Here is an 18,151-nt window from a genome sequence, read left to right on the forward strand (position 1 = left end):
GAGAGGCAATGACTTCTGCCTGCCGTTCTGCCATAGGGGTCACCAGGTCTGCCGGGCCCTGTCGGACCTAAAGGAGAGCCGGGACCCATGGGGACCCCTGGACAGGTGATCTTTGCTCCTGACCCCCAGCTTCCACATCAGCTCCTCTGCCCGGCCCCCAAGCCTAGTCTGCCCCTCCCATCTGGACGGTGGGGTAGGGGTGGGGATGTGGCAGGAAGCGGGGTGACTCACCAGGCGTTCCCCCCAGGCTGTGGTCGGGCCCCCTGGAGCAAAGGGAGAGAAGGTGAGTGTGGGGAAGGCCCTGGGGTGGGGGGCAGGGGTGAGGGCTGAGGAATCCCACTGACCCTCCTCTCTCATCAGGGCGCCCCTGGAGCCCTTGCTGGAGACCTGGTGGGAGAGCCGGTGAGTGTGGAACCCCCAGCGCATCGGTCACCCACCCTGTCACCCTCATGTTCCATAAAATGCCCCACCAGGCCCAGGCCTCCCGCTCCCTCTTTGAGTCGCTGCTGTCTGGGACCCTGACACCCATGTGTCCTCCTGACCCCTGTATCCACAGGGAGCCAAAGGTGACCGAGGACTGCCGGGGCTGCGGGGCGAGAAGGTGAGGTGGGCCTGGGCCCAGGGTCTAGCGTTGGGCAGGGAGGGGTACGGCTGGGTGGCCACACACCCTCACCCTCACCCCACTTTCTATGCAGGGTGAAGCCGGCCGTGCGGGGGAGCCTGGAGACCCCGGTGAAGATGTGAGTCTAGGGTCCGGGCGAGTCGGAGTCCAGGTTGAGGAGTGTAGTCGTGGACGTGAGGGTGCCCTGGGCCTGGGCACCTCTGAACCTGAGCCTGGCCGAACGTTCCAGCACTCGGGGTCCTGCTCCCGGAGCACACGGGGGTCGAATCTCCTGGCTTCCACGTGCTCATCCTAGGTCTTCCGGTCCTCACCTGTGAGCACGCGTGCTCCTGTCTCACCTCCTGGTCTCGGGGCCTGTGGGAGTTCTGTGGGCCTCTCCTTGGTCATGTATTGGTGCTGCCCCTTCCCCCGCCCTGTCTCTGCTCCTGTATCTGAGCTCATGTCTGTGGTCATGTCGTGGGCATTGCTAAGCTCCCGGACTGGGACACATTTGAGATCCTGCCTCAGCCCGCACTCCCCCATACCTGTGCTCACATCCTCGGTCCCAAATGCCCGAGGTCACCTCCAAGCTCCCCTGGGCATGTTTTGGAACCATACCTGAGCTCTGGGTTCTTGTTCCGGCTCTCAAGTGCTGTTTACTTTGTTTTCTCTTAGGGTCAGAAGGGGGCTCCGGGACTCAAAGGTCACAAGGTATATGTGCCCTAAGGCATTCCCGATGTGGGGGGTCATGAACCCAAGACGCCCTGAGCCTGATCTGACTCCTCTTTCCCGTGAAGGGTGACCCAGGAGTTGGGGTCCAGGGGCCCCCTGGGCCAGCTGGTCCTCCAGGTCTAAAGGTAAAATGATGCCCCGCGGCTGGTGGTGGGGGCAGAAGGTGGGGAGGGGGGCCTGGAGGTGATAGGAAGGGGGTCTTCAGGGGCTAGTCCTGGGAAGGGGTCCTGCTGGGGCCATTCCCCCCTTTGCTAACCTCTGTTCCAGGGAGACTCAGGCCCCCCTGGACCCCCCGGACCTCCTGGCATTGTGGGGTTCCCCGGTCAGACGGGCCCTCGAGGAGAGCTGGGTCAGCCGGGCCCCAGTGGAGAGCGGGTAAGGGTGCTGAGGGCTGCGTGTGGGGACTTGGTGGCCCCAGGACCTCTGGATCTGGTTGCGGGTGAGGAGGAGGAGGGGGCCTAGCCCTGCTCAGGGGGCTCTTGGTCTTGGGGGAACGGCATGGGAGGAAGGTTCCCCAGTCTCCCTTCACCTCTGTCGCCTCATTTTTACCATAGGGTCTGGCAGGCGCCCCAGGGCGAGAGGGAGCCCCAGGTCCCCTGGGGCCGCCTGGACCACCCGGGTCAGCGGTGAGTAGAATGCCCCAGTGCCCCATGTCTCTGAATACTGTGTGTTGGGGACTTAGCTGGGGGCTGAGCCACAGACTGACTTCATCTCGCTGCCCACACACAGGGAGCACCTGGGGCCCCTGGACTCAAAGGAGATAAGGTAGATGTGACAGTGCTGCTGGCCCTCCCCTGCACCACCGCCTGCAGCCTCCGCTGACCCCTGTCATCCCCTCTGACTCCCACCCACCGCCCGTGACCCTCTGCCCTCCACCAGTTCCCCCGCCTGACCCCTGGTATCCCGTTGATCTCCAGGGGGACGCTGGAGCAGGGCTGCCTGGGGCCCGAGGCGAGCGTGGGGAGCCCGGTGTCCGGGTGCGTATGTCCTGCCCTGCGGCTGTGGCTCTTGCAGGGAGCCACACCGGACTCCCTTCCTCACGGCTCTCGCCCGATTTCCAACTTACTGAGTCACTGAATCTAATGTCACCATCCAGGGTGAAGATGGCCGCCCGGGCCTGGAGGGACCCCGAGGACTCGCGGTGGGTCCCCTGGGGGAGAGGAGCAGTGTGACTCAGTCCCTTGCCTGAGCCCTCTGTGCCCTTGGGGGGTCTCCACAGCCTCTGCTGCCCTCTGCTTCTCCACGTCTGCTCTCTGGCCCCTTGTCTTCTCCGTTCCCCGGGGCCTTCCAGGCCTCCCCCGCACCCTGAGCCATCTGCCCACTGGTTCCCCCAGATTCCCTTAGCTCATTATCATCTTCTCTCATGCAGGGCCCCCCAGGCAGCCGGGGGGAACGTGGGGAGAAGGTAAGGATGTGGAGCAGAGGCCCCTGGCGTGAGTGTGGGTGGGGACGGGTCTTATAACTCAGGATCTGGGGCGTCACTACTGGAGTGAGACCCACATTCTTCTGCCTGACAGGGTGACATTGGTGCCTCAGGGCTGAAGGGTGACAAGGTGAGTGTGGGCACGAGGGAAGGCGGGGGACTCAGGGTGCTCCTGACTCCTCTGACTTCCCCTTGTCCACTCAGGGCGACTCAGCTGTGATTTTGGGGCCTCCAGGGCCACGGGGTGCCAAGGGGGATTCGGTGAGTGGGTTTAGTCCATGGTGGGGGGGTGCTCCTATGCGGGCTGGACCAGGGGATCTGGGATCTCAAACCCCCAGAGGGTAAGGGACTTTTAGCCCCTGACCCTAATTTCTCACGCTGACCCAGGGTGAACGAGGGCCTCGGGGCATAGATGGTGACAAAGGACCTCGGGGAGACAGCGGGGAACCTGGAGAGAAGGTATGGGGACGAGGTTGTCTGTTCTATACAGGGTGAGGAAGGGGGTCCTGCAAGCTGGGGGGCCCCGGGGAGGATCTGTGAGGACAGAAGCAGAGGATGGAAGGGGATTTCTGGGGGTCCGAGGGGAGAGGGTTGTCAGCTGTAGCAACTATGGGGTGGCTGAGAGGATGGGGGCTGTGTGGGAGGGGCTCCAGGGCCTGGATGTGAGATTGGAGGGCAGGGAGTGGACCGTGGCCCCTGTAGGAGGCCTGTGGGAACAGGAGGGGGGCTCCTTGGGTGTTAGGGGTACTCCAGGTAGGGCTGGGAGCCCAGTGGTAAGAGGAGCGGCAGGAATCGGGGGTCCCGGGGTGAGAAATGCGCCATCCCACGGCCAGGGTCTCCAGCCCCACCCATGAGCGTGGGCTGCAGGGACGGGGCCTCGGCGGCCCAGAGCGGGCAGCACTGGCCGGTTCCGGGCTTGCTGGGAGCCTGCAGCCTGCCCTGGTCCTGACCGTGGCCCTCTCCTGCCCCGCCCGCAGGGCACCAAGGGAGAGCCTGGTGAGAAGGGCTCAGCCGGGCTGCTGGGAGCACGTGGACTCACGGGACCCAAGGCAAGTCCTGACCCAGGCACAGACCCGGGGCCGCGGGTCACGCCCGCCAGTCCGGGGTGTCCCCTGAGCACTGGAGGGCTCCTGCCTCCCTCGCCGTTGGCCCCACATGTGCTCACGCGGGCTCGGTGACAGACCGGGCCCTGGCTGCCGTTGCCGCGGGTGGCAGATAGGCCAGCGCGGGGGACGGTGGCACTGAGGGGCTGCCCTCCCCCACCTGCGTTCCCCACAGGGCGAGCCTGGTGCCGCAGGGATCCCTGGCGAGCCGGTAAGGTGCCCCTGCCACCCCAGCAGGGACCCCATCCCCACGTGAGGACCCTTGACCTTACAGTGAACCAGCACCCTCATGTTGTCCGGGGACCCCACCTTCCCAGTTACCCCTGTGGTGGGTCCACTCACGTCCCCATGGAAAACCCGGCGCTTCCAGTGGCTCTGGCCCCCATGATGATTCTCACCCTGAAGTGTTCCCTGTCCATGATATCTAGGGTGATTCCCTTTGATCCCTCTCTGGCCTCACTAGCACCTTTCCCACAGGGATCCCCAGGAAAAGACGGAATCCCTGGCATCCGAGGAGACAAAGGAGATGTTGGCTTCATGGGTCCCCGGGGCCTCAAGGTGGGAAGAGGGTTGGTTTTTTTCCCCCTTATCAGGACCTGATGTTGGAGGGTGAAGTATCCGGGGTCAGAGGTCAGGTATCTGCAGTCAGATGCTGTGGTGTCTAGGGTTGACGTGAGGTGTTAGGTCAGAGGTGGGAAGGTCAGAGGTGGAATACCTAAGGACAGTTTGGAGAGGGGTTTCAGCGTCAGGGGTCATAGGTGAGGTATCTAGGAGGTCACTGTCTCACTTCTTTTTTCTTTCAGGGTGAACGGGGGATTAAGGGAGCCTGTGGCCTCGATGGAGAGAAGGGAGATAAGGTATAGGGGTGATGAGGAATATGGGGGGATGTGGGGTCTATGGGGCCTGGGGACTAAGGCTGACCCCTCCACCTGATCGCTGCAGGGGGAAGCTGGTCCCCCGGGCCGCCCAGGGCTAGCAGGACGCAAAGGAGAGCTGGTGAGTGTGGGGCACCCCTAGAGTGACGAGCGGATGGGTGGGCCAGGAATTGGCTAATGTCTCCTCTCCTCCAGGGGGAGCCCGGTGTCCCAGGCCAGGCAGGGGCCCCTGGGAAGGAGGGCCTGATCGGTCCCAAGGTAAGGGGGTCCCTCCACAGTGGACAGTGGGGTTCAGGATTGGGCAGGGATGGCACGATAAGGTCGTGAAGGTTTTGGGTCAAGGAAGGTTGGGAAAGGTTGGGACAGTGCGGGGTGGAGTGGGGCTGGTCCTGAGGTTTCAGGGTGGTCGGGGTCACAATGGGGATTGAGGGTTAGGGGTGGGAGGCGGAGTGATACATGCCTCAGGGCTGAGCATTAGGGTGGTTGAGGTCAGGGGGAGGTTGGAGGTCCCTAAAGGGGAAATGGGTGGGGTCAGGGTAGGGGGCGTCACAGTGGGGCAGGGTCGTGGGGATCATGGTGGACTCAGGGTCTTGGCTGGTAGGCCACAGGAAGTCCAGGTGGTGGCCATAGGACTTTGGGGCTCATGGGGGCTGAGCTGGGGGAGGCCGAGGCAGAGGGACTCTGATGCTTCTTTCTGTTCCCAGGGTGACCGAGGTTTTGACGGGCAGCCAGGACCCAAGGGTGACCAGGGCGAGAAAGGGGAGCGGGTAAGTGGAGGCTGAGGTCATGGCGAACTGAGGGCATGGGGTCTCTGGAAGCTCTGATCACTGACCCTGATCTCTCTCTCCCCAGGGACCCCCAGGAGTGGGGGGCTTCCCAGGTCCCAGGGGCAGTGATGGCTCTAGCGGTCCTCCCGGGCCACCTGGCAGCATTGGTCCCAAAGGCCCTGAAGGACTTCAGGGTCAGAAGGTGAGAAGCCCTGACTCCTGACCCCTGAACCTCACTGACCCTTCACCCACCTCCCTGACCTCTGACTGTACAATTCATTCCCCCAATATCCTTGCCCCAACCTCTGAACCTACAGTCCCAAACTGTCCTACTTCTGACCCCCACTGCCTCTGACCCTGCTCACTCAGTCCACCTGTCTGACAGGGTGAGCGAGGTCCCCCTGGAGAGAGCGTGGTGGGTGCCCCCGGGGCCCCTGGAACTCCTGGAGAGAGAGGGGAGCAGGTGAGTGGGAATTCCTGGGCCTGGGGTCAAAGGCTGGGGTGTCCGTGAGGTCAGAGGTCACAGCCCAGCCCTATCCATCACACACAGGGGCGGCCAGGCCCCACAGGGCCCCGCGGTGAGAAGGGAGAAGCTGCGCTGACAGTGAGTGTGTGGGGGATGGGGGGACCCTGCCTCCTGGTCCCGACCCCCTGGACCCTGGGCCCTGACTCTGCACTGTCCCTCCATGATCCCTGCATCATGTACCCTTTGTCCTTCTGTGACCCGTGGGTTCCTTCATTACCCTTGTGGTCTTGGGCTCCTAGGAGGATGACATTCGGGGCCTTGTGCGTCAGGAGATGAGTCAGCATTGCGGTGAGTGGGGTCCAGCCTGAAGTCTCCTGGGTCCCATCCCCACTGCACCCCCGCACCCCTAGACAGAGGCAGGCAGCACCCCCAGAATGTCCAGGGGGCAAGCAGTCAGGGAGGCGGGTGGAGACAGATGGATACACAAAGTACAGGTGTTTCAGGACAGACACGCTGACAGGACTCCCCCAGGTGGAGACTCGGGCAGAGGTGGAGGCACACGTGCTCCTGGGTGCCCAGGGTGGCCGTGTGTGGAGGGGGTGGAGGTGTGAGCAGAGCGGGTTCCTCGGGGCCACATGTGGAGCCGGGGTGCGGGGTGGGGGCTCTGACGGCCCTGCGGGACATCAGAGAGTGAAGCTCGTCTCCTTCCACCTCTGCCTTCTCCCTGTCTCCATTCTTGCGGGCCCCTGGCCCTCTCCCTCTTCCTCTCTTCCTCTCTCCCTCTCCCCCTCTCCCCCTCTCCATCTCTCTCTCGCGCCTTTGGCTGGCCTGTTCCCATCTTCTCTTGCCCTTGGTCTGCTGCTCCCCCTTGCTTTCTTTCTCTCCCCCCGTCTGCTTCCCCTCCTCCCCCCCGCTGTCTGTCACTCTCTCCTCCATCCCCTCCGTGTGTCTCTGCCCCCTGTGAGCCTCTCTCCCTGCCTCTTTCTGCCTCTGTCTCCTGTCCTCTGTTCTCGCCTTTCTCCCCGGCCCCTTCTCTGCCCCTTCCAGCCTGTCAGGGCCAGTATATCGCATCTGGATCACGTGAGTAGTTTTCTGGTATTTTCTGCTCCCGGAACTTGCCTCATGCCAGGCCCTGCTGTGCCCATTGCCTGGGTCGTCTCAGCAGGGGCTTGGTGAGGGCGGCCACCAGGCTGACCCCCGGGCCCCCTGCCCCTGCTCCCGGCTCCAGGACCCCTCCCTAGTTACGCAGCAGACACCGCTGGCCCGCAGCTCCACCCGGTGCCCGTGCTCCGCGTGTCCCACGCCGAGGAGGACGGTGAGGATGGCTGCAGCTGGGGGGCGTGTGGGGCGGGAGCACAGACACACACACACACACACACACACACACGGCTGCTCGTGCGTGTGCGGGGGGCACATGCAGGGAGCATGCTTGGGAGGCCAGGGTTGGGCCACACGAACCGGGCCCCGCAGTGGCCCTGCTCACAGCACCCCCTTACTGTGAGTGCAGGCCAGGTGCCCCCCGAGGACGACGAGTATGAATACTCTGAGTATTCCGTGGAGGAATACCAGGACCCCGCGGCTCCTTGGGATGACAATGGTGAAGAAGGGGGCTGGGCCCAGAGGGGTGTGGGGAGGAGCAGGCTGAGCCCATCCCGGCTGACCTCTCCGCCCCCGCCCCCGTTACCCCAAGACCCCTGCTCGCTTCCACTGGATGAGGGTTCCTGCAGTGCCTACACCCTCCGCTGGTATCATCGGGCGGGGGCAGGGGGCACGAAGGCCTGTCACCCCTTTGTCTACGGCGGCTGCGGAGGGAATGCCAACCGTTTTGGGACCCGGGAGGCCTGTGAGCACCGCTGCCTGCCCCAGGCGGCCCACAGTCAGGGGACAGGTACGAGCGTACCTCGCATTCCAGTAGGAGCCTGCCCAGGTTATGTCCAGGGTCAGGATCCGGGGTCAGAAGCCGCCCCCCGCACCCCAGACTGGGGGACCTGGGACAGACCCCACCTCAGACTAAAGAGCTGATAGAGAAGCCCAACTTTGGGTGGAGTCCCCAGTATGGCACTCCTCGGTGCCCCCTCCCTTAAAGACCTGAGTAAGGACCCCTTTCTGTGGGCAGAGCCCCCACACCCACTGTGCCCCCGGCTCCCCATCCTCTGCGGCCCTTGCGTTGGGTACGGTTAGATGGCTGAACTCCGCCTGCCCCGCCCAGGTGCTGCCCAGAGCTGAGGTCCAGTTCTGCATCCCCTGGAGGAGTCAGTGTCTCAGCTGGACCCTGCCGTCCCTCCCCCTTGGTGCTAGAGGCCTGTCTGCACGTGAGCGTGCGTGAGCGTGTCCATTATTTCAGTGACTTGTTCCACGGGTCTCGCCTTCCCCCCAGTGGACAGACCCCCATTGTGGCTGCTGCCTCCCCAGCTGATGACTCAGTGTTGGGGAGGCTTTGGGCAGTGAGCGGAAGTGACTGAATCCAACCCCGCCCCTTGCCCCACGCTAGTGATGACATGGTGCTGATTCTGGGGGGTCATTAAAGCTGCTGTTTTAAAAGGCCCCTGTTGTGACTGTTTGCGGGGGATGTGGGTGTCAGGGGGGCAGGTTTCCCCTGGGAGGGCCGTGCCATCCTGAGTGGGTACAGAGTCCCTCTGTCCAGCCTGTCATGTCCTGTGACCTTCAGCCCCCAACTTGTCCCCAGAAAGAAGCCAGGGTAGGGGCTGAGGGTATGCCTTCACTGACCCCAGCAGAGGATGAATCATGGGTGGGGGGTGGCCTCAAGCTAGAAGATGGGCCCCAGCTCTCAGCCCAGGGGCTGAGGGAGATAAATGGGCCCTGAAGGGGGTGGAGGAGCAGACCAGTACAGAGGAGCCCTGCCTGGCACAGCTCACCCCAGAGGAGGCTGCTACTGGTGAGACTGGGGTCAGGGGATGGACCGGACCATTGGGGTAGAGTGGATCTGGGGTTTGGGTCGGTGGAGGTCTCTGGGCCTGAGGCGCCCTGGGACCTCTGGCTGCTTCCTTGTCTCAAGGGCCCCCATTCCTGCCTTTTTGTGCCCTGAATCTGTGACATGCTTTCTCGCTCAAACCTCAGGCTGCCCTTCAGTCCCTCTGTGTTTCTCTCTGTTTGCATCCTTATTTCCATCCCACTGTCCCTTTTCTTCCGTTCTCCCTCTATTCTGCTCCATCCTCCATCCTCCATCCTCTCCATCTCTTTCTCCCTCTCCCTGACCTTTCTTGTTCCTGCTCTTCCTCCCCATCCCCCACCATCTCTCTCTCTCAAATACATCCATATGCAGATATACCTGTGGCTTTCTGTCTCTGGGTCCCTCCCTCTCTTTGTCCATCTCTGTCTCTCTGCTTTCCTCATCTGTCTCTGTCCGTGGGCCACAGCTAACCAGAACCCCTGCCTTGAACCTGTTTTCTCCTTTCAGCCTGACCACACGATGACTAGGTGGGCTCTGCTCACGCTGATGGTCCTGACATTGGGCAGGACCCTGCTTGTCCCAGCAACCCCCACCCCAGGCTCCCAGCTCCTCCCTCAGAACCTTCCCCAGGCCACTGCCTGCCCCCTGACCTCGGAGAGCCCCTCAGCCAGCACCACGGCACCCTCCGCTGCATGGGGCCACCCCAGCACCGACCCCCACCCTGGCCCCCGCATCGCCCTCTCGCTGGACGTCCCCCTTGGCCTCCTGCAGATTTTACTGGAGCAGGCCCGGGCCAGGGCTGCGAGGGAGCAGGCTGCTGCCAATGCCCACATCCTTGCCCAGGTCGGCCGCCGCTGAGCCTGAGGGAGGCGGTCACAAGGATGGAGCCACCCTGGATGGGGCAGTGGCGGAGCTGGACCGTACTACATCTGGACACGGCGCATCTGAACTCCACCACATGGAGTCACTGTCGTATTAAAGTGCCTCACAGAGTCACAGTGTGGGTGGACAGCATGCACGTTGCCACGCCAGGTTGCCAATGGACTCCAGCCACTCCTAGGAGTCCCCCAGACTTATGGTATATGTCTGGAGAGCTTGGACACTAACCGTGGATGGTCACTACCACATGGAGTCTGGTCATGTCTGGGTCCCACAGTCAAGAGCCTTTGGACACCATCATACAGGGTCTCTGTAATGCCACTTACAGGAACCTCAACACAGGACACCACGGCTGCATCGGAGAGAACCACCCATCTAAGGCCAGACCCAGAGGTCTACCCTGCCCCCATGGGTCACCACCCAGACAGGTGCTGGCGGAGGTTCCCAGGCAGCACCCACCCTAGACTGATTGGGGCATCTCCGGGCACAGACAGACGCTCGTACGTGGGAGGTCTGTGGCTGTGGCAGCCTTGCCTTGTGTGTGTGTGTGGGGGGGGGGGTGTACACGCATGGGTGGCCACATCTCTGTGTATCTGACGGCTCTTTGTGCATGTGAACAAGGCGTGGGCCTGTGAGAGGGCTGGGAGGAACAGGAGCCTGTCCCCCAAATCTGCATGAAGCATGCTCAGCACACACCCAGGCACTGTCTTACCCACACCCCTGTGTACCCAGGCTCTACCCTTGCACACACGTGGCTCAGGGGAGAAGGGAGCTCAGGCTGACGGCGCCTCTGGCCCCTCCTTCACCAAACAGTCCTGAGCCTCAGTTTTCCAAGCCTCGGTTTTCTCCTCTGTAGAGCCGAGTGATGCCACCACGCTTCTTTTGAGCACGGAGTGATGTAATAATGTACATGAAGGTTCCCGCTGGCAAAAAAAGCGCTCAATAAACATAGTGACTGGAGAATGGGCTAGACAAGAATCACACAGTCATGTGCCCCCAGGCAATGAGCGGCTCCTCTAACCCCCTTCCCCCGCCCCGATTCACTGACCTGTCCTTGGTGTGGAAGGCTGCAGGTTTGGCCTAATCTCCCAACCTCATCTCCACGGCGGGTTTGGAGATGAGACCCAGCCTTCTGGAGCGTGTGGCCAGGCTTGCCAGCAGATGGGGCAGGAACTGTGGGTAGTGTAGACGACTCCGGCTGGAGATGAGGGCAGACACTGGGTCCTAGCTGGAAAGAAAGTTAGCACTGTCGGAAATGTGGCCGCCGGGGGTGCCGGGGACGGGGGTTGCGGGGGGACTGACCGAGCTCTCACAGTTGTCAGCAGCCCTGGGGGGCGGGCCCAAGGCGGGGCGGAGAGGCGGAGCCACGGGGGGGGGCGGCGCTCTCCGGAGCCTGGAGGGCGGGGCCGCCCCAATCCCGGCCGCAGGGGGCGGCGGCCCGGGCCAGTTTGGGAGCAGGATGAACAGAGGTATGGAAGGAGGCAGCTCCCCGACGGAACCCGGGTCAGGGAGCAGCAGACGGGGTAGGCGCCGGGCAGGGTGGAGAGGGTGGGCGGACTGGGAAAAGACCTGGGCGAAGTGGAGGTGGTGTTAGACGGGGTTGTGAGAGCTTTGGGGGTCTCTCCGGGATTAGGGGTGCTCTGAGGGGGCATTGGTCTGTCAGTGGCAGGGAGGGGGGGCACTGGCGCCTCATCGGGGAGAGGGAGCTGGGCCAAGGGGGGAACTATAAATAGCTGCTTCCTCCAGCCCAGGGGGAGGGACAACCCGCTGGAGCTGCCCCAGGGCCTCCCGCTCTGCCCTTTGCTGGCCTCCAAGGGGTCATACTTGTCCAGGTCCCCCCTCAGGGGTCATACCAGCTTGGGAAGGCTCAGAGGCTCATTTGGGAAGCTTTTCATACATTGTGACTTTAGCCCTTAAACCAGCATTTCTAGGGCAACTACTGTGTGCCTTGTGTGGGTCCTGAGCTGCTCTAAGCACCTACTGTGTGCTCTGCCCCAACCACGAACCTCTCTGAGCACCTTGGACTGTGTGCCCTGGCTGGCCCTGAGGCACTCTGAGCACCTACTGTGTGCCCTGTGCCAGGCGGGAATCAGCAAGTGCAGACCAGGGCTGCTTGGTTGGAACCTCACACCTTGTGTGAGTTTGACTCCCAGGGAGACACGGGATGATCCTTGGCTAGAAATGGCCAGAGCCACTGGGACTCCTGGGAACTCCCCAACCTCCCAGTGGCCGCAGAGAGGACAGGAGGAGGGAATAAAGGGGGAGGGAGGCAGCAGAGAGCAGCAGGCTTCACTGCCGCCGGCCTGGGCGCAGGGCTTGGTAGTGCATGTGCACGCGTGGCTGTGTGCGCACCATGCGTTTGTGGACGGGCGTGTGGGTCTGTGTGGGACACACTGAGGTCCCTGGGCCTTTCTGCTGCAAAGGTTGGCATGGTGGTTGGGCCAGGACTGGCCAGCGGATATGGGGACTGGGAAGAGTTTGAGGACTGAAGATTGAGGACACCCCGCAGCTTGGAGCCTGGGACACCGGGAGGAGGTCCAGTGGTCAGTGCACAGAAGCCCTCCGGCACAGGCCAGGCAGGGTCATGGGCAGAGCCGGGGGGGCGGGCTGAGCAGGATGGATGTGTTCACATGTGACATCCCAGCACACCTCCCACCCCTGGGCCAGGAGAGCTGGCTCACCCTGGGATGGCCCCAAGGTGGGTAAGCCACAGGGGCCAGTTATTCTATTGGACATCTGCTGATGCTGAGGGAGCAGAAAGCTAGGAGAGCATTTCCGTGCAGGGTACGTGCAAGAACGCAGGTATGGAGGTGGGACGTGTGGGTATAGTACACCGCGTGTGGGAGGTGAGGTTTGCAAGGGCTGCCAGTTGAGCTGAGTCCATCCTGCATGGTGGGCAGGCAACTCTGTGACTCTGGGCCCTTCTCCCCTTCCTCAGTTTCCTATGTGAGAAGTGGAGCCACAGCAGGGGAGATGGGGAATATCCTCAGAGCAGGTGTTGACCCTGGCCATGGGGAGGGGCTCCAGGCTCCTCCTGCTGTTGACAAGTGGCCTCGCCCTGGATATGGGGACTTGGGAGGGAGTGTCTGAGTCAACCCAGAGTGGGACTGTTTGGGGAAGAGTGGGAGGTATAGAATCACTGCTTCCCTGAGAAGCCAGACTCAGACTTCTGGATAATGGAGTTGGCTTCCCAGACCTGCTCCTGGTCTCCTGCTCGGCCCTGGCTGTCCCCGATCCCCAACCTTTGACTAACATTCCAAGAGGGCCAGGGAGGAGAATGGCAGGTCTGAGAAGGTGCGGGATGTCTGTGGATGTTAGAGGAGGTAGACTCTGCAATGAGTGCTGCGGGTTGGATAGAGTGTGGGTGTGTGGCGACAAGGTCTCTGAGGCTAGCATGGTCCCAGGATGGCCTTGGTAGTGGCCAGGAGACAAACAGGAGGGCTGACTGTGTCAGGAACAGCATGAGTGGCTTTGGAGAAGTAGGAAGTGGGTGGGAGGTCACCAGGGGCATGCCACTCATCAGGACCTGCCCGTGGGTGTGCCCGCTGCTAGGCATGAGGCGGGGAGGGAGGTGGACGGTAGACACTGAAGAGGGAGGCTGAAAAAGAGAGGAAGTGGTTGAGTCCATCTGAGGCAGGGAATTCGCTGGGGAGGCAGCTTGAGCTGCTTCCAGGGAGGGTCTGTGTGGGCTTCTAGCACATGGACTTCCTCAACCTTCCCTCCCTGTGAAACAAGAGAGACATCTGCATCAGTCATCTCAAAGGCCCTTGCCAGGCTCTGAAGGGCTGGGCTGGGACTCCGGGGACTGACTCAAGGCAGGAGTGTGGCAAGTTGGGCAGAGGAAGCCGCGCTGCCCCTGTGATGCACTGGGTGGAGTCTGTGCTCCATGCCTGGGCCCCTGGGTCCCCCGCCAGGCACACAGTCAGCAGAGAAGCCTTGGGGATGCAGTGGTCCTGCCAGGGGGTGTGGTGGAGGACATCGCTAGAGGGCAGTGTGACTCAGACTGGAGCCCTGTCAGCTAAGGCCTTGGCAGAAAGTGTACAAAGCTTAAGAGGCTGGGCCGAGGAGACAGAGGAGTTAGGGCTGGAGAGAAGAAGCCAGGTGCTCCTGAACCTCTGGGTCTCTCCCCTGCCTCTTGCCTCCACTGCATATTTAGAGACAGGAGGAAGATAAATAACATAATAAATGATAGCATTACTGGGCCTTAGAACGGATTTCTCAGACACTGACACATTTAATCCATACCAGAATCTTGTCCTTGATGACAGTACATATTCTATTTTCCTGATGAAGAGGCAGAGGCTCATTAAAGAACAAATGTGTAAACTTAATGATGTAAAATTTAGTTGGTAAAAATGAAGTCCTAGAAGGAAAAGGAAGATACTGTCCTTGGATGAGTCTCCTGGGAGCGTGGTCCCACTCACCTGCTCCAGGTGGGCTGGGGTTTAACCCGAGCTCCCCAGCAGATAAGGCAAAGAGAGAAACACGGTCAGTTTTGAGATTTGTTCTGTGTCCCTGTCCACGAGATAAAGGGGCTTTTTTCAACGTGGTTGAGCAGGTTGTTCCTGTGTGCAGTGGAGAGTCCCGGGACCCAGAGGGTCCGGGTGCAAGGCCAGCGGGAGAGTTGACAACCGTGCCAGTGGGCCGGTGACCAGTCACGCAGGGGCCTCCAGGTTGTTCCTGACCAGATTCTGGGGTCACGCAGACTTGCCCCAACCCATGCAAACCCCTTCTTCTGAGGGTCCTGAGGTCGCGGAGAACGGGAACCGCGTGTCCTAGGGGCACGCTGGGGCGTCCAGCGCGAGGCGGGGGGCGAGGCGTTTGCAGATCAGCGTCGGGTGTGCGGGGCGCCGGCATCCAGGGCGGGGCCTGTACCATCTGAGCCCGGAACCTGTGGTGAGCTGGGCATGCGCGTCCTCCATCCTGGCATTAAGGGCGGGCCCGCTTGCTCCCAAACGGGCTCTCGGGCGAGCTGGGCATGCGTGGTCGAACGCCAGGCCCTCCTCGGTTGGGGTGGAGCCTACTCGACCTGGGGCGGGGCCTGTGGGGAATGGGACCGGCGTCAACGCAGCTCTGGGAGGGGCGGGGCTGAGGGGCGGGGCCTCGAGTGGCCCGAGGTGGCCAGGCTGCTGGGTTGGCAGCAGCGCAGTCGGACTCATCCAAGCCCCAGGATGGCGTCCCCACGGGAACTGACCCAGAACCCCCTGAAGAAGATCTGGATGCCGTACAGCAATGGACGGCCCGCTCTGCACGCCTGCCAGCGCGGTGGTGAGGCGGGGTCCGCGGGCAAGGGGGGAAAGCAGTGCACGGGGATGGGTATTGATCTCAAATGCACAGATGCGAACTGGAGACAGGTGAGGCTGCCGCGGCCGGTAGCAAGGAAACAGGAACAGGTGTGAGGCCTCGGACAGGTGTAGCAGAGCAGGAGGTGGGTACAGGTGTGTGGCGTCTCGGCTCAGCGGGACTGCGTCTGGCCGCCATCACCTAGGGAAGGGCGCGGGACCCTTGGCACACCACTCTGTCCCCACCGTCTCAGGCCGCGGGGAGGACTTGGAGCCTCGGTCCTGCCCTCTCCGCTGGCCAGAGAGTGTGGGCCGAATGGTCAGACTGGGATCTGCCGCTGTGTTGGCCCTAGGAGAATCGCTTGGTCTCTCTGAGCTTAGAACTTTCAAAGCCGCCCGGGTGGGACGAAATCTCATCTCTGGGCCTGAAAACGAATCTTTGGAGCAGGTAAGTGCAGGTGTGTTCAGGAGAGAGACAGTGAGACCACTTTGTTATGTGGGCCTGTCTTTGTGTCTGTGGGTGTGCAAGCATCCAGGTGGGGTTGTGGATGAGTGGTAAAACTGGAGGGTGGAAACATCTAGAAGATAGGCTGGAAAATCATAGAATTGTTAAGGGGCTCACGTTCCCCTGGGTCCTAGGTGTTTATTCCATTTCATTGATCGCCTGCTTGTCCTTAAATGAGTCTGCAACTTCTTTTTTTATTACCAGGAAAAACAAAGATTTATTTTAAGAGTTGCTGAAACATTGTAATGAATTTGCAAGTTGGCAGGGTCCTCAAAGAACATCTAGTCCAGGTCCTGATACCTATTGGGAAATGGAGGTCAGGAGATGGTGTTACATGTTGGGTTATCCCTGCCTCCTGACCTCTGCTTGGGAACGACAGAAGAGAGAGTGCCGGTGCTTGTTTTGCTTTCAGACTGGCCTGGGGGCCTTGGCCTTGACCAGGATGTGACACCACCTGGAGGAGTGTGTGTATCTCTTAGTACACTCTTGGTCCTGGTAGGGGTGACCATGGCTGGGGCTTTGATCAGACATTCTGGTGGGTTTTGGGCTCTGATTTTCATGTTGGTCCTGGTGGGGTGCCGAAACTGTGATCCTGCCTTTAGCTCTGGGGCCATGGCTTTCCAGTCAATATTCAGTCCTAAGGGACCATGACTTCACCCTAGCCAACCCTCCTTCCAGACTTTTCTGGAGGTGTGGAGGGCCAAGGCCCCTTTCTCTTGTGCTTCAAGTCAGTCTGTGTTAGGGCTGTGCTGCCCTGACTTGGTGGGTGCCCTCTGCTGTTACATAAAGGGAAAGGAGTGAGAAGGTGGACTTTGGAGGCAAGAGCACTCAGACTGTGTCGTGGCTCTGCTGGGTGACCTTGGGCACAGAGCTGACCCTGCAGGTCTCAGCTTCCTTATCTCTGGGACGGAGACAGTCAACAGCCTCGCACTGTGAGCCTCTTGATAAGTGCTTGATAAGTGGTAGCAGTTACTTTAGTATTTTGTCACCACCCTTCTTTTTTTGCTTCTCCATTCCTCACCTTCAGGGAATGAAGCATCAGCGAACAACTCCGCGTCAACCCCCTTTCAGGTAGCAAAGGAGCTGAGGCCCCATGGGAGGGAACTTGCCAGGTCTCACGGCCCCTGGGGCAGGCCTGTATTTCTCCAGCTCTGGGTATGCAACTAAAATGTGGCTCTGGCCTGAACACAGGGGCTTGTGCCCTGGCACTGCCTCAGGGTGTTGCAGTGGGTGGGACTGTGAACTGACCTGGCACAAGAGGCCAAAGATGAGACCTGCAGATGGTGCGGCGGTTTGGGTCCCGGAGTTCATAGCAAGGAGGGAGCAAGCGGTGAATGAGCATGGAGACAGCATCTTAGGTCTCAGGTTCTCATTCATGCAGCATTTTACCCTCTGCTTGGTGGGCTTCTAACTAGGTTGGAGGACCACAAGGACAGGTGGGAACCTGAGGTTGGGGTGGCTGGAAGCTGACTTGGTCACAGGGCTTTATAGAGAAGAGGATGTGGGGGCCCACCACTAGGCTGTGCTGTGCAGTGGGTTGTCTTTGGGGTCTAGTCCAGTTCCTCAGGGCACCAGAGGCTGGTTGGCTGGGGGATGTCCCTGCCTCTTCCCACTCTGTGCTAGCAATTCTGCCTCTTTTTCATAAATCCAAAGCTACACAGAAGGCCTAAAAGCTGTTACCTTTCTGCTCATTGACCTGGAGGAGCTCTGGGGGCAGATGGGGTAGGAGATGGGGACGTGCCTCAGGGAACACGGCAAAAAGGGCAGTATTTGATAGCTTTTCTTAGCCAAAAGTTGGCAAGACTTCCTGGGTAAGGACACAACTGATGTGTGCACAGGCCAGTAGGACAGATGACTTTGGATCCCCTCCCAACAGGACCGTGATGCCAGTTTGCTTTGTTTTAAAGAACTCTCCCTTCCCCAGCCCGGCTCAAGGCAGTGGGAGCAGATACAGGTCAGGACTCAGTTCTGGAACCCCCTCCAGGGACTTGAGGCTGCCCCCATGGAGACACCACCAGGTGGTAGTCACTGGCCAGCACCATGCTTGTCTCAGCCTCCTGGCTCCTTGGGCTCTGGTGGCCTTGAGTACGTTTACAGATAATTTACAGGAACTTGCGAGAAAAGCTGACTTGCATATTTTCAGATTTCCTTCCGCACATGCCCTGTGTTCTAAACTGTGTGTTCTGCTGTCCTCTTGCTCAACAGCAAGGTCCTGAGGGCCTGGAGCTGAGCTCCGGCAGCAGGCACCAGCTCTCCTGGTCTGCCCGCCCTCGGTTCAAGTGTTCCCTCCATGGGGGGGGTCTCGGTTTGCAATTCCTCTATTGCTTGGACATCCCTGGTGTTCTGCTGTTGCAAGCAGGGCTCTTGTGAACACACTTGTACTTTGCTTTTTCTTTTTGAGTATTTGCTCGGGATCTTATCTTGAGGAACAGAGGTGATAGGTAGTTTACGGCTCTGGTGCTGTGCCCAGCCCTGACTTGCTGTTCTGCCTGCCCACCGTGGCTATGTAGGTGGCCGGGGGGCAGAGGGGAGGAATGCTGTCGCCAAACGTCTGTGAAGAGGCCAGGGATGTCCCTGGGGAGATGGAAGCTGCGAAGAGGGGATGCG

At 60.9% G+C, this 18,151-nt stretch overlaps 3 protein-coding genes across 7 annotated transcripts in view; all 3 read left to right on the top strand.

The window, feature by feature from the left end:
* The window catches only part of COL7A1 (collagen type VII alpha 1 chain), a 30,409-nt gene extending 21,904 nt beyond the window's left edge, over positions 1 to 8,505 (top strand). The window contains exons 87-118 of one of the 3 annotated variants that reach the window (XM_065933766.1): positions 37 to 105; positions 248 to 283; positions 361 to 402; positions 557 to 601; positions 696 to 740; positions 1,277 to 1,312; positions 1,399 to 1,458; positions 1,601 to 1,708; positions 1,888 to 1,959; positions 2,063 to 2,098; positions 2,251 to 2,310; positions 2,430 to 2,474; positions 2,703 to 2,738; positions 2,851 to 2,886; positions 2,961 to 3,017; positions 3,144 to 3,215; positions 3,734 to 3,805; positions 4,035 to 4,070; positions 4,337 to 4,417; positions 4,663 to 4,716; positions 4,802 to 4,855; positions 4,930 to 4,992; positions 5,439 to 5,501; positions 5,587 to 5,703; positions 5,887 to 5,964; positions 6,052 to 6,105; positions 6,267 to 6,315; positions 7,015 to 7,047; positions 7,196 to 7,282; positions 7,475 to 7,564; positions 7,658 to 7,855; positions 8,177 to 8,505. In XM_065933766.1, coding sequence (XP_065789838.1) covers positions 37 to 105; positions 248 to 283; positions 361 to 402; positions 557 to 601; positions 696 to 740; positions 1,277 to 1,312; positions 1,399 to 1,458; positions 1,601 to 1,708; positions 1,888 to 1,959; positions 2,063 to 2,098; positions 2,251 to 2,310; positions 2,430 to 2,474; positions 2,703 to 2,738; positions 2,851 to 2,886; positions 2,961 to 3,017; positions 3,144 to 3,215; positions 3,734 to 3,805; positions 4,035 to 4,070; positions 4,337 to 4,417; positions 4,663 to 4,716; positions 4,802 to 4,855; positions 4,930 to 4,992; positions 5,439 to 5,501; positions 5,587 to 5,703; positions 5,887 to 5,964; positions 6,052 to 6,105; positions 6,267 to 6,315; positions 7,015 to 7,047; positions 7,196 to 7,282; positions 7,475 to 7,564; positions 7,658 to 7,855; positions 8,177 to 8,193 — 2,001 coding nt within the window. In that variant the 3' untranslated portion in view covers positions 8,194 to 8,505. Of the gene's footprint in view, positions 1 to 36; positions 106 to 247; positions 284 to 360; positions 403 to 556; positions 602 to 695; positions 741 to 1,276; positions 1,313 to 1,398; positions 1,459 to 1,600; positions 1,709 to 1,887; positions 1,960 to 2,062; positions 2,099 to 2,250; positions 2,311 to 2,429; positions 2,475 to 2,702; positions 2,739 to 2,850; positions 2,887 to 2,960; positions 3,018 to 3,143; positions 3,216 to 3,733; positions 3,842 to 4,034; positions 4,071 to 4,336; positions 4,418 to 4,662; positions 4,717 to 4,801; positions 4,856 to 4,929; positions 4,993 to 5,438; positions 5,502 to 5,586; positions 5,704 to 5,886; positions 5,965 to 6,051; positions 6,106 to 6,266; positions 6,316 to 7,014; positions 7,048 to 7,195; positions 7,283 to 7,474; positions 7,565 to 7,657; positions 7,856 to 8,176 lie in introns of all 3 variants that reach the window. The other 2 variants (XM_065933767.1, XM_065933768.1) reach the window with 2 other exon arrangements.
* Positions 8,506 to 9,397: 892 nt separating this feature from the next.
* Positions 9,398 to 9,736, top strand: UCN2 (urocortin 2). The gene has a single exon (XM_065933224.1). It carries the CDS (start codon positions 9,398 to 9,400, stop codon positions 9,734 to 9,736), a length of 339 nt encoding a protein of 112 aa, XP_065789296.1.
* Positions 9,737 to 11,187: 1,451 nt separating this feature from the next.
* PFKFB4 (6-phosphofructo-2-kinase/fructose-2,6-biphosphatase 4) overlaps positions 11,188 to 18,151 on the top strand; it is a 39,761-nt gene continuing 32,797 nt past the window's right edge. The window contains exon 1 of one of the 3 annotated variants that reach the window (XM_065933770.1): positions 11,188 to 11,280. In XM_065933770.1, coding sequence (XP_065789842.1) covers positions 11,217 to 11,280 — 64 coding nt within the window. In that variant the 5' untranslated portion in view covers positions 11,188 to 11,216. Of the gene's footprint in view, positions 11,281 to 14,884; positions 15,026 to 18,151 lie in introns of those variants that run through there. The other 2 variants (XM_065933771.1, XM_065933769.1) reach the window with 2 other exon arrangements.

The sequence above is a fragment of the Muntiacus reevesi genome, chromosome 4 (genome assembly GCF_963930625.1).
Source record: "Muntiacus reevesi chromosome 4, mMunRee1.1, whole genome shotgun sequence".
Lineage (NCBI taxonomy): Eukaryota > Metazoa > Chordata > Mammalia > Artiodactyla > Cervidae > Muntiacus > Muntiacus reevesi.

Excerpts from the sequence above, each read along its gene's own strand:
- UCN2 (XM_065933224.1), top strand. The coding sequence starts at position 9,398 with ATGACTAGGTGGGCTCTGCTCACGCTGATGGTCCTGACATTGGGCAGG.